A 15,074-nucleotide genomic window follows, 5' to 3' on the forward strand; every position below is an offset into this window, starting at 1 on the left:
TGAATCAAACTGGAAAAAAAGAGATAGAGAATCAATGATGTCCATAAATATACACAACTAATTCTGTCTCAATGGAGAGGAGAAAAAGCACCACCCAAAGCTAAAAAGAAGTTAGATTCCATTTAAGGTTTGTCAGGTTTGATAAATTATATAAAAGATTTTCCTTTATAATTAAGTCAAAATATTGACTGATTATGTCAATATGCCCAAGAAAAAAAACTCTAGTTCTTTTTCCTGCACAAGGAATCTTACCTTCATTATGATTTCATTATATGTAAGAAACTGTCATATACTTGTTCACCACAGATACTATGATTTCTTTTTAAAGGCAGAAGATAGTCTAAGTTCTAAATACTCAAATTTCAGAGTAAACTGAGAATTGTGGTTTGTTTTGTTATTGGAATATGTATGTATGTTTGTGTATTTAAAGTTAGACTGAATTCATACCTGTCTAAGTGAATTCTTCTCTGGTATTATCTTCCTAGGGGGCTCGTCATTATTACAGTCTTCTCTCTCTGAGGAATTCTGTGAAAGAAAGTAAGCTTTAATTCAGTTCTCATCTTCCCCAACATTATTCTGTGGAAGGAAACTGAATAACAACAACTAACATTCTACAAACTAAAACATTCTTTATCTGTGTGCTTAATTATTTGTATGTGCATGTATATCTATATATGCATCTATATACACATGTACAACCTAATACATGCAGGAGAATATATAGATATTATTAAAAACATATGTACATGCTATGGATGTTGCAGGGGTTTTATTGGGGGGGATTCACAAAAGTTTTAGCTACACGGTGACTAATGCATATTACAGGCCAAACTTTTCTTCCTCTAAAGCAGCTAGTACTAGATGCAAATAGGTATAAATCTAGACCTATTTGATGACCATTTAAAATGTGATCAAAATTTTGTATAAATCTCTTTTCAAATGACTGGTTTTCAGCTAAGCCAAATAATAAGTATGGCTTAAAAAGGCATTGGCAATTTTAATAGGTGGCTTTATATAGACTTTTCTAATTCTAGGTCTTAGAGCAGAATAGCAATTAGATGGTGTAAATGGGGTACTTTTGAATATTATTTTTTACATTTTTTATTATGCATATATATATATATATGCACAGTAAGAAAACTGTGAAAAGTTAAGTCTCCAGTATATCTAGACCCCTGTGTTACAAGTAAATTTCAATGTCTCCAGAAAACAGTAATTCACCAGAGCAGCAATTTTCAAATTTTACGCCTTTTACTGATATCTTGTTCTAGCTCTTCTAGACCCTCAAAATTAGGTCTATTTTCTTAGTTCTTTTCCCTATCTTTCCTGGAGGGTTTATTTCAGAAAGTCAATTATTAATTCAATAATCAATTCATTAATTCAAATATTAAGTAGGATTAATTTCTAAAACCTGTTGACCAGTGTCATTACCAAATAAAGGAATAACAAAAGGATTTTCTCTTTTTGCAAGATAATGGGGTTAAATGACTTGCCAAAGGTCACATAGCTAGGTAGTTAAGTGTCTGAGTCCAGAACTGAACTCAGTTCCTCCTGATTCCAGGGCTGGTGCTCCATTTACTGCACCACCTAGCTGCCCCAACAAAAGGATTTTCATATACATGGGAAGAAAATGTACTGAAATAAAATTTCCTCTAAAACAAAGTCTTTAAGTAACAATAGTAAGTTATTCAGGCTAAGTTTTATAAACTAGAAAATAGGCAAATATCTAACAATTTGAGCATCTACATTTTTTATAGCACTAAAATTTGAACTGTTCATGTTCTGAAACAGTATAATTTGTTCAATTCCAACTGGAAACTATTTTTTTTTCCAGAATTGAAAACTAATTGTTAAGCTTCTATGAAAGTTTATTTAAATTTCAAATCAAGCATCCTCTCTATTCCAAATCAGGGTTCCAAACTTTTTTTGTGTCATTAACCCCTTCTCAGAATACTATTTTGAAATACATAAAAGAAACCACATATGTTGAAACAGTTACTAAATTTTTTTTTTTAAAACAAGGTCATATATCCAAAGTTAAAGAGTCCTTATTTGAAGAGAGTTTGAGTCCATAAGGGGAATTCAACTAGCTCCAGAGATCCAATATTCCTTTTGAGTAGCTACAAAAGCTCCTATCCCTTACTTGAAGGTTAATTCTGTGATGTTTTAAACTTAGGATTTCCCAATAAGATGATAGCCCTTAAAAATGTTAGAATTAGAAAAAGAAAAAAAACACATTATCAGAAGCATTGAAAAGAAAACCAAGAACTTTTGAGATTTTTGTGTTTTTTCCTATCAAGTGAGTACTTTTAAAAAGGTAATAGATTTATTACTTGTAGAGCACTGAAGGAAAAACTGTACACAAATTATAGGAGTACATACAAAGGGAAAAGTAAAGTTCAGATCTATATTATATAGTAAACTAACTTATACAATAAAATTTTTTGCTAATATCTGTAGCATCTAATTTATAATCAATTATTTCTAAACCAAGGTGTTCTGCCATCATTTTTGATCAGATAATACAAAATGGTTAACTAACTTCCAAATCTCTTGTAATTACAAATTAATAAAGTTTTGGTGTATTGAATACAGGTAAAATCCTGTTGTAACAAACTGAATGGCAAGATGTTTTGTTTTAGAGAAATTTAGTTATAATAAAAATGTTATCAAACAGTTATGTGCTTGGGGTGGCTAGGTGGTGCAGTAGATAGCGCACCGGCCTTGGAGTCAGCAGAACCTGGGTTCAAATCTGGCCTCAGACACTTAATAATTGCCTAACTGTGTGGCCTTGGGCAAGTCACTTAACCCTATTTGCTTTGCAAAAACCTAAAAAAAAGTTATGTACTCAAAATGAAAGAAAATTTATGCCTTCTCTATGCTATATGAAAAGAATAGTTCTAAATCAAACAGGAAAAAGTCAGAGATATCCTATCTATATTTATTATTTTTTTTCCTCCAAATTTCATTTTTGTTGTTGTTGTTTTTAAAAGGCTATGGGGTTAAGTGACTTGCCCAAGGTCATGCAGCTAGGTCTGAGGCCAGATTTGAACTCAGGTACTCCTGACTCCAGGGCCGGTGCTCTATCCACTGTGCCACCTAGCTCCCCCTTCCTCCAAATTTCTAACATTTTGTAGGGTATGTTATTTGATTTTAGTGCATGGGAATTAGTTCTTGTCAAGAAAAACTGAAATCCAAGGTATAAAAAAGGTAATAAGAGATCAGGAAAACTGAAGCAATAGCTCAACTAATTCTCCCTACCAGCAATGCAAAGAACATGGTTCTTTTGGTTTTCATCTAAAGAGTAACAAAAAGGGATCAGAGAAAATGATGTGAGAGTAAATTATTTATAACCAAACTTTTCCTATGGGCCATCCAACAACATACAAAAATAACATGAAAAACAATAATTTTTAATGCTATTTGACATGAAGAGATTTTATTCCTGCATTTTATAGTGGATCAAACTTGGTTATTTCTAAACCAAAATGCCAAACTGATATGAAAGTTGATAGATCATTTATGGCATCTTCACCCTAATAATTACACTATTTTTATTTTCACCCTAATAATTATACTATTTTTATCTTATTTCAGTGAAACTGGGACAGCCTTCTGGAATGACTATGGACCCTCCTGCTACCACCCCTCCTCATTTTCTGGTGGTAAAGAAATATAGCAACATAGTAACATTAACATAAAAGCTGAAAAGCCAAAAATTATACCTTTTAAGAGAAAGTCAATTAATTCACCCCAAATGATTTTGCTAAAAGGTCAGTTTTCTCACACAAAAGTAGAGAAATGGGGGGGAGGACAGCATAAGGAGTTGAAGAGGGGATACTAAAGAAACAAGAAATGAAAAAAAGGAGAAAATAAAAAAGAAAGGACAGGTGGAAATTTGAAATTAATATGCAATGGAGGAAATAAGTGTAGTCATTCTGATAACAGAGAAGAAATAAGCCAGTAACGAAGAGACAAAAAGACAGACTAGCTTTGCAGTTTGGGAGGGCAAACAACTTACAAAGAAGTTCTGCAGCTTTTGAAGGGATGGGACATCTCTTTAGTGTATGAGGGACATGTATATCACATATATTTCAATACCACCAACCCTGAAATGCATAGATCATCTTTTATGCTTGAATTAGCCTCCTATAATTGATCTTAAAGTCATCAACTACCTAAAAAAAGTCTTATCTAAAAAGTCACACTTTCAATGTTTCCATGCATCCCTCTGGAAATATGTTCACTAATACATTTTAGTTAATTTATAGGCAATATAAAGAAAAACAAAAGGATTAGTCTTTCATTTGCATGTATGACACATCTCAGTAACTGATTTTTGAGATGATGGCCCTGTGTCAAGAAAAGATTAAATTACACTCTATTTAGGAAGGCAATACACAATGCATTTCATAAAAATTTCAATGAAAGAATAAAATTTCAAAATTCTAACAATTAAAACGGAGTTAAAGCTCTATAGTAAACTATTCTAAAGGAGTTCTGTGGGAATTCTAAAATGATAGCTTACTCTAGTAATTTAAATATTTGGTTAAGAGATGGTGTTTCAAGAACTGTTGTATTTCATGAAGTAAAGATAAAAGAACTCAGTAAATATATACACTTAAAAAAATAGTAACTGTGGCTGAAAAATCCTATAGTCAACAGGGATAAGATGTCTGACCTTGGTTAAAAATCTTTCTGATGGAAAAAAATGCTATAACTAGCTGCACCTTTCATAAAATAGTGCTCTTTTGTTAAACCACTACTTTCTAGTTCAATATATTTCAATAACAACTTTGGAATCACCTCAGACTTTTAATTTGTTTACGGCTATATTAATATATAGCATTACTATTGAAGTTTCAGAAGTCAAGGGAAACATGCCATTTGGAAGGATTAAAATACAGTTCAGATCTTAAGACTACAAGGATGGAAGAATGCTGAAAAAATGAAGAGTTGGACTAAGCATTCAGGAGACAAAAATCATTTCAAAATCAACATACACAAAATTCCTCTTCCTTTCTGTCCCAATTTCCCTGTCACTCATCAATGCTGTCAACCATTTCCCCAGTCACTCAGCCTTGAAAGTTTGAGATCATTTCTAACTCATTCCTCTTCTTCACCCATGAAATCTAGTCAATCATCAGAGTCTATCAAGTTTTCCTTCAAAATCTTTCTTGTATCTATCCATCCTTCAGTATATCAGTAATCCTACTGCTACTACTACCCTAGTTCAAAACTATCAACACCACTGCCTGGATTATTGTGAAAGCCTGCCAAGTTAGTCTCCCTAGTTTGAGGCCTTGCTCTACTTCTCTTATTCACCAATTACCTGTTTAAAAGTGCTAGATTAAATACTTCCTTAAATATCATTAAATATCATTCTGCAACTTATATGTTCAAAAACACCAATGGTTTCATTTCCTACAATATACAATATAAACTGCCAGATTTTAAAGGTTATTCATAATTTGTTGCCAATTTCTAAGCAATTTTATTTTCTACCACTACTCAATTTACAAACTCTGCTCTTTAGTGGCTCAGACACTCTAAATGGTTTGTTGAATCTCTTCAGTGGTGGTCCCTCAAACACACTATATTCCTCCTTAATTGTCTCTTTAGGCATTCCCTTTAGCTCGAATACCCTCCTGTCCTATTTCCTCAATAAAAATCTTACAATCTTTCAAGGTACAAATCAAGTTCCATCTTTTCTTATCTAGCATTCTAGTTCTAACCAAATCTCCTCTAAAGTATGATGGCCCTTATAGACTATACCACACAATTTTGCATTTAACCAAATTGCTTCACATGAGCAAGAACCAATAACGAATCTATGTTAGATAGCAATTCAAGAAAAATATAACAAAAATTAATTTCAATGGACTTTCCAGAGAAATAGCCCAGGATTTTTTAAGTTCTTATACCAGATAATTTTGATAAGGTGTTTTTAAAAAGGAAATAAACTTAAAAAATAAATAAATATAATTATATAAATAATATATTATATTTATATATAAATAAATACAATAAATATTTTATACCATGCACAAAGTAGAATAGAAAAAGGATTCATATAAGAAAATGAAAATCTGTATTATATAACATTTGCTTTTCCTTCTAAATGTATAATAAATTCAACAGAAGTTGTCTAACTTGTCTGGCCTTCATTCAGTTTTCTTCCATACATTTTCTTTTTTTTTTCCAAGTTTTTTTTTTTGCAAGGCAAACGGGGTTAAGTGGCTTGCCCAAGGCCACACATCTAAGTAATTATTCAGTGTCTGAGACCGGATTTGAATCCAGGTACTCCTGATTCCAAGGCCGGTGCTTTATCTACTACGCCACCTAGCCACCCCATACATTTTCAATATGGCATAATATTCTGATCGGTATGCTCTTTTCCCATCAAAAGGCTTTACCTAGTACCCTGACTCCTGAGGCAAATTCATATCAGTGATGTCTCAGGCTTAGTAGACAGAACTGTACTGTTGTCCACTTAATATCCCCAAATACTATTTTTAACTTATTTTTATGACTATATCCCTGAAGACATGGGATGTCAGTATTTTCTATTTCTCACAAGAACCCAGTACATAAAGATGACAGACCTAGAGCAAAAATAGACTTCAAGGACAATTTATTTCAACTTCATCATTTAACAAATAAGGTCACAAATTAATTGACTTACCCAAGATCATATAAGTAATAAGCATCAGAGATAGGATTTGAATCCAGAATTAGAATATTTCCTTAATACCACATACCTTCCTAGGTAAAAAGGGAGGACAGGACACATCTGAAATAGGATTCAAAACTATGCTTCCCTGCACTGATGAAAACATTCTTGAATAAAGGGGGGGGAAAGCTTGAGATATTTGCCTTAGACCACTCAGTCCTTCTGACATCAGTGTTTCTGTCATCTTGCTCAATGAATCCTCCAGTCCATTCTCCACAAGTCTGACCAAATTGCTCCCCTTTTCAAATTCCCGAGGCTCCCTATTGTCTCTAGCATAAATTATAAACTAGAAGCTTTGAAGGTTCTTCACACCTTAGCCCAGACTTGCATATTAGTCTCATCCTGTGTTCCACAATTCCACCAAACTGGTTTTCTCTCTATTTCTCACATGATACTTCATCTCTAGTCTCAATACCTTTTCAATGGACCATCACAGACCTAGAATATGCCCAGAATCTCCCTCATCCTCCAGGACCCAGGAAGTCTTTTGCTATTCCCCTACATTCCATTGTCTTCCCCTTTCCAAACTATTTGGCATTTCTTCTATTTCACTACATTTTATTCATATATATCTATTTCCTTTACACTTATCCTATCTGCATCTCTAGCACAGAGCAGGTGTTTTAATCTCATCAGTGGATTCTTAAGAAATGCTTGCTGATTGGTTGGCTGGTTGGTTAAGACAATATAATCACTTTATTGTTTAGCTAGCACATGAATAAAAAAAAATTCATCAAAGAGTCTACCACCAATTTAAGTGTAAAACCAAACCATCTTTGGTGGCTGGGAGGGAGACAGTTCTCTTAAGGGTTAACTACAACACGATGGTATAGGATCGTAGCCACTTTCTATAAGTCTATTGAATAGATAATCTAATGTTTTCAATTCACTGTGAGAAGGTTTCCCTGACATATCTTTTTCTTAAACATTTAAAAATAATTAACAATAACATGGAAGGGATATTCAGAAAAGATAGGATATTGGTTCAGTTAGGCATAGCTCCCCTTCCTCTACAATGACCATGATAGATGCCTGGTCAGCACTGAGACAAACTAAAGGAGTCTCCAAATACCCTTGCATTGGTTTTTGTATTTAAGCAACCAGGAAATTGTACTAACCATTTGAACCTTAGTCCTCTGACTGTACTGAAGATTATTTCATCTTCTTTTAGGAAAAATATGTGTTGTTTCTACCACAAATGACTATTCTCTATTCCTAATCTTTCTGCTATATCTGAGCCCATCTACACACATACACACACACACACACACACACACACACACACACACACACACACTATATATCTATATATCTATATAGATAGATAGATAGATATAATTTGTCTTAATCAGCCAAAATTCACCTTCTCACCTTCCCATACCTAATTGAGAACACAAGAAAAGCTAATTCTATTACAAGCATGTATAGTCAACCAAAACAATTTTCTACATACATATTTGCTTCAATCTATCTGCTGAATTCTTCAACTGCTCTATCAGGAGATGAGTTGCATGTTTCATCATTAAATATCTAGGATGATGGTTGATAATTACATTGCTAAGAGTACAGCACAAAAGTCTTCCACATCATTTATATATAGCATGGTATTCATCAATCCCCCATTCATGGGCACACTTTTTCTCCTCTTTCCTTTCTATTTCCTTGCTGAGTGAAATGGATTTTTGTACCCAACTCTGTGTGTATATATGTTCTCCCTTCTTTTGACCAGTTTGAATAGTGAAGTTCAAGTTGTCAGACCCTGATTAAATGAAATAATTTTCCCCAATTTTCCTTTCTTTTCTCTCTTAGGGAATTCTTTTCCTCTCTTTTCATTCTTAAAATCATCAAGACAGAACCTTGTCTTGTGTAACTGGATTTCCTCTTTGATCCCTTTTCATTCATGCTTATCTTTTTTTAATGTTTATCGTCACTCCTGTATCTGAATTTCAAAGTTTCTATGCTGTTCTTGTCTTTTCACAAGGAGCATTTGGAAGTTCTCTCTCATTAAAAGTCTACTTTGGCATATATTCAGTTTTACTAGTAAAGATTTCCTTGATTTGTACTCAATATATATTTTTCCATTTGAGAAATTTTATTTTAAGTTCTCTATTCCTTTAAAGGTGGCTGTTACATCATATGTGATGCTACCTGTGGCTTTTTGGTACTTGAATTCTTTCTGCCTTCTTTTCTATGACCTGGAATCTCAGGGTTTTGACTATGATTTTCCTGAAAGGTTTCTTTCAGGAGGGGCCAGGTGGATTCTTTTTATTTCTACTTTGCCCTTTGGATCTAAGAGATCTGGGCAATTTTCTTTTAAGATTTCTTGAAATATGTTGGTGTTGAAACTTTGTGGGGGGGTGGGGGGATGATGACTTGAGATAGTCCAAAGATTTGTTTTTCCTTAATCTGTTTTCCAGATCACTTGTTTAGTCGTGAAGCACCTCACACTTTCTTCTATCTTAGCTTTTCTTATTTCTTCATGGGAGTTAATAGTCCTATTTAGTCCATTCTAATTTTCAGTGAGTCTGTTTTTGGGGCAAGGTTTTGTACCTCTTGTGGCAAGCTATTATGTTCCTTTCCAATTCTTTCTTCTATGTCTCTCATTTCTTTTCCAAATTTTTCTCAATTCTAGTCATACCATTTATAGAAACATTTTAAAAATTCATTTTTAAAACTCTTGCTTCATAATCTTTCAGGAATTCTAGTTGAGTTTATGCCCAATCTATGTTTTACACTAAAACTTTGCTGGTAGATATTTGGAATTATTCTCATTTTCTGTATTTCTATCTTAAGCTTCTTTGCTATCATACTCTGGACTTAAGACTCTTTGGGTAGAGCTCTATAGTACTTGAAAAGGAAGTACTGAGCTAGATTTTCTTGCTGCTTCCTTAGGGTACTAAATATTGTATTTCTCTAAGGTCTCAGACAGGCTGGGGACCGGCAAGCTTTTACTGCTCCAGGGGTAACTTGATCTAGAGCAAAATATTGTTCCTCTTCGGCCTCCCTGGTCTCAACCCTGCATGCTTCTGACCTGGGTTTAGGTCTGAGAAAGAGTGTACTCTATTAGATTCAGTCTCTATTAGCCAGCTAAAAAGCTCAATTGGTATAGAGTGGAAGAACTGCATATTTCCTTTTGGTCCAGAGTTCTTAACCTGGCTATTCCTGGATAGAAACTAAAAAATGAGACTGTTTTGCTTAAAGTATGAGTCACATTGTTGCTGTTGGCTTCTAAATTCCAATTTTGGTAAACTGCCTACAATCTCCCTACCAGAAAAGCCACTATTATGTGTAGGTCACCTTTTCAATATGCCCTGGATCTATAATTTAGGAATGAGTAGTGGGTGACAAAGCTGCCAATTAATGCCTGTCTCCTTAGTAGTTCCCTAATACAAGTCTGGAACCTCTTTTTTGAGCTACTGCACAGACTTTACTTGGATACTGGAATGCTCCATGTACAATGTGCTTCTGACCCCAAATAGTTCCCCACAGACCTCCCTGTCTGGAGAAATGATGCACTATGGCCTTTTTCTGGATTTATCCACCAGGATTTGGTTTGGTACATTTTCTAGTGTTTAGAGTAATTTTTTGGTTGAGGTCATTGTACTGCTTCCTACCACTCTACCATCTTGGCTCCATCCTCTTTCATGTTTTTCCATGGACCATTATAAGGTAACCATATGATAGAAAGATAAATTAAAGTGACCCATTTATATGGAGACTTTCTTTTATCCTGTTTTGATTTATCATTGGACACATAGCAGCTGTTCTAAACCATTTTCCCCTCAAGCCTTTATACCATCATATACAGGAGTGGGAAAATGTCATCTATGCTCTAACCTCAAAGTCCCTCTATATCATGCCCTATTATTTTCTCCTTTGCTACAGATTTCTGGAAAAGAAATGGTTCTTTTCTCATAGGCAACCTCTGCTTCTGTGGGGGCTTACCTCTCCAATCAGTCATTCTGTCTTCCATTTTCAAATCTCTCCTTATCAACTGGTTCTTTTCTCTGCCACCTATAAACATGCCCAAGTCTCCCACATCTTAAAACAAAATCTTATTTAATTCTGTTTGTCTCCTTAGTTATCGCCTATGCTCTTCCTTTCTTACACAGTCAAAGTCTTAGAAGAAGCTATCTGTTTCACCACTTAACATCTTACTTCCAACCCTACTGGCTCCATACTACTGAAACAGCACTCTCCAATGTTAACAGAGGAATTTTAATTAATAAATTTCACAGTTTTTTTCCTCAAGTCTTATCCATCTTTACTTCTCTTCAGCTACTAATGCTCCTGACTACCTCTCTGCTCCTCAGTTCTGATGACATTGCTCTCTTCTCTTTCTCTTCCTATCTGACCATTATTTCCTTTGATGGATCTTTGCTTCTGTTCCATTTCTTGAGAGTAGGTATCCTCCAGGCTCCATCATGAACCCTCTTCTCAAGCTATATTTTCATTCTTGGTGAGCTCATTAACTCTCATAAGTTCAAATATGATCCCTCTACAAATTGACATGCATGATCCTAATCTCCTTTGAGTTTTAATTTAAAATTATCAATGGTATTTCTGCTCCTCTGTTCCATAGACATTTCAAATTGAACATATACAAAACAGAGATTGTATTGAAGGTACCATCATCTTTCCAGTCACTAATGCTTGAAACTTCAATGTCATCTTCTAGTTGTTACATCTCTTCTGCATATCTAATCCATTTAATTCTTGTTGTTTCTTCCTTTACAATCTCTCTCATAAATATCCCCATTTTTCTAGTCACACAACCTTCCCCTTAATTCACACCCTCATTATGAACTCTCTCCAGAACTACTACAACAATTATCTTGTTGGCTCCCTCCATCAAGTCTCTCTCCTTTCCAAGCCTTCCTTCTTACAGTTGCCAAAGTGATTTTCCTAAAGCACAGGCCTGATGTCAACCACCTCTCAACTCCCTATTTTCTCCAGGACTAAATAGAAATTTCTCTATTTGGTCTTCAAAGCTTTTTTTTAAATTTTTTTTTTTTTTAGATTTTTGCAAGGCAAACGGGGTTAAGTGGCTTGCCCAAGGCCACACAGCTAGGTAATTATTAAGTGTCTTAGACCAGATTTGAACCCAGGTACTCCTGACTCCAGGGCCGGTGCTTTATCCACTTTTATTTTGGTCTTCAAAGACCCGCACAACTTGATCCCTTTCTCCTGAGTTTCTTGTTTTCTTTCACTTTCCTCTCTCTTCATATGTCTACCATACAACCACATCAGCCTTCTTGCTGTCCCTTATATAGCACTCCTGACTACCTGCTTTGCTAAAAGCTGCTCCCTATACCTGGAGTGCTCTTCATTCTCCTCCTTGCTTCCTTAGTTTTCTTCAAAATTCAGCTCAAATTCCCATCTTTTTTTAAGGAGGTCTTTTCCAGCACTCCTACACTGTTATTAATACATTTCTTCTGAGATAACTTTCTTTTTACACTGTATATATCCTATGTGAATGAAGTTATTAACATGTTGTCTCCTCCAACAGGATGTGCACTGCCTAAGGACAGGGACTTTGTTTTGATATTTCAATTGTATCCCACAGCTTAAAACACAGTGTCTGGATGGGTGAATGCATAATAAATTCTTATTTATTATCATCCTTCCTAAACTACCCCTTCTCAAACTTCCTTTTTCTTCAGTTGTAGCAAGACTTGCACTTCTTCCTGGAAAGGCTTGCATGAACTGATGCTGAGCAAGATGAACAGAACCAGAAGACACTGTACACCATAACAGCAAAATGAGGCTGATGATCAACCTTATTGGACTTGCTCAATTCATCAGTGCAATAAAAATCAGGGACAATTTTGGGGTATCTTCAATGGAGAATACCATCTGTCCCCAAAGAAAGAATTGTGGAATTTAAACAAAGACCAAAGATTATCACCTTTAATTAAAAAAAAAAGTTCTCTTATGTATTATGTAAGTTTGCTATCTCTTATATTTTATTTTTTCCTTAAGGATATGATTTTTCTCTTAACACATTCAATTTTGACCAATGTACAGCATGGAAACAATGTAAAGACTATTAGACTTCCTTCTGTGGGGGTGGAGAGAGGGAAGAAAGATGGGGGAAAAATTATAAAACAAAAAAAAATTAAAGACTTGCCTGCACTTCTTTTTAAATTTTTTTTATAACTTAAAAATTTTTTATTTAAGATAATGGGGTTAAGTGACTTGCCCAAGGTCACACAGCTAGGCAATTATTAAGTGTCAGAGGCTGGATTTGAACTCAGGTCCTTCTGACTCTAGGTTTTATCTACTACATCACCTAGCTGCCCCATAACTTTTTAAAATCTGTATTTTATTTTCCAATTACAACTAGCTTTCAACATTCATTTCTATAAAATTTTTGAGTTCAATATTTTTCTACCTCCCTCCTTTTCTTCCCCCTCCCTATGATAGTAATGTGATATAGGTTATACATGTACAATCATATAATTTGATCTGCATTCAGACGCCATAGTTCTTTCTCTGGATGTGGATGGTATTTTCCATCACAAGTTCTGTAGAATTGTCTTTGATCAATGTATTGATGAGAAAATTCTAAGTCTAAGATAGTTGATCACTGCACAATGTTGCTGTTAAGGTGTATAATGTTTCCTGGTTCTATTCACTTCACTCAGCAGCAGTCCACATAAGTCTTTCCAGGTTTTTCTAAAATCCTTTTGCTCATGATTCCTTATAGATCAATAGTATTCTAGCAATTCATATACCAAAATTTGTTTAACCATTCCCCAGTAGATGGGCATCCTCTCAATTTCCAATTTTTTGCCACTACAAAAAGAGCTGCTATAAATATTTTTGTACACAAGGGTCTTTTCCCTTTTTTATGATTTCTTTGGGATACAGACCTAGTAGTGGTATTGCTGGATCAAAGGGTATGACAAGTTTTATAGCCCTTTCATCATACAAACTTCATTATTCCTCTTGAAGATACCACTTTCTGCCTCCAGAATAGGAACCTTAAAGTGATCCTTAACTCTTAATCAGGAGACATCTAGTAAGTACCTACTATGTGCTAAGTACTAGGAAAACAAGAGGGAAAGTATAGTCTCTGCCCTCAAGGAGCTTTCAATACAATGGGGGGGGGACAACAAGCACACAAATATATATATATATATATATATATATATATATATATATATATATATATATATATATATATATATATATAGAAATAATAGAAAGAAGACACTAGAATTAAGAGGGTTTAGGGAAGACTTCCAGTAAAAGAAAGGATTTTAGTTGAGACTTAGAGGAGAGGTCAGTAGGTACAGAGGAGGAAGGACAGTCAGAAAAAATTCTTGGAGCAAAAATATGAAGTACTTCCTAAGTAGATGACCAATGTCACTGGATCCTCCCTCCCATATCCAATCAGTTGCTAAATCCTGTCAACCCTATCCCTAAAACACTTTTTATATTCGTTCCCTTTGTCTCCACTCATCTGGTCTTCATCACCTCATATCTAGATTACAGTTATTGTCTTCTAACTTGATTCCTAGCTTTCAATCTCTCCCCTTTCCAAACTGTCTCCAATGCAGCTGGCAAAAATAAAAAGCCCAAGTCTGACTATGTTACTCAAGAATTTTGGAGGATCCCTCCAGGGAGTTTACACTAGGGCAACAAACTCCTTAGCTTAGCATTTAAAGCTCATCAAAATCTCCACACATCTTTTAACAATGGTCTTCCTGTTGCTCCTTCCTCTAGCCATTCTATCTCCAGACTTTTAAAAGTAGTCTATTTCTGGAATGTTCTGCTTTCTCATCTCTGCCTCCTAGATTCCTTCGTTTCCTTCAAGTGTCAGTTAAAATGTTACCTTTTGTAAAAAGACTTGCCTGTGTTTATCCACCTTCTCCCTTACGCAGCCTTGTCCTCCCCTCTTTCTTTCAAACATATTTGCATATATTCACAAACTTATCTATATCTTGTTTGTATATGTATGTTCTTCAGGATGAGGACTTTTTAGGTCTTTTTACCCCCAGTGCTTAACACAATGCCTGGCACAGAGTAGGCATTTAATAAATTCTTGTTGATTTGCTTGACCTGATTATCTGATTTCAGTTTACTTTTCTGGATTAGGTTACCACTGTTCCTCTTCTTGCGTTGCTTTCCAAAGAAATAGGCCTATTTGTTCCATGATTTTGGCATATCATCTTTTGCCTTTATACCTTTGAAGTGCTTTCCCCATCTCTCAGCTTCTTAAAATCTCTCACTTCCTTCAAGGTTCATATGCTACCTCCTATAGGAAGCCTTTCCTGGTCCCCTAGTTGTTAGTCCTTTCTCCCTCCTCAAATTATTTTTTACTCATTTGTTCTTT

At 34.7% G+C, this 15,074-nt stretch overlaps 1 protein-coding gene across 18 annotated transcripts in view; it reads right to left on the reverse strand.

Annotated features, from left to right (window-relative positions):
* Positions 1–15,074, reverse strand: part of BTRC (beta-transducin repeat containing E3 ubiquitin protein ligase) — a 220,775-nt gene that overhangs the window by 108,124 nt on the left and 97,577 nt on the right. For 17 of the 18 annotated variants that reach the window (XR_012477907.1, XR_012477908.1, XR_012477906.1 and 14 more), the window contains one exon: positions 448–525. The exons of the other annotated variant lie outside the window; for it this stretch is intronic. Coding sequence is in view for 12 of the 17 variants with exons in the window: in XM_074233875.1 (XP_074089976.1) it covers positions 448–525 (78 nt within the window). In the remaining 5 variants the exon portion in view is untranslated. The remainder of the gene's footprint in view (positions 1–447; positions 526–15,074) is intronic. 18 annotated transcript variants of the gene reach the window in all.

The sequence above is a fragment of the Macrotis lagotis genome, chromosome 4 (assembly GCF_037893015.1).
Source record: "Macrotis lagotis isolate mMagLag1 chromosome 4, bilby.v1.9.chrom.fasta, whole genome shotgun sequence".
NCBI lineage: Eukaryota > Metazoa > Chordata > Mammalia > Peramelemorphia > Peramelidae > Macrotis > Macrotis lagotis.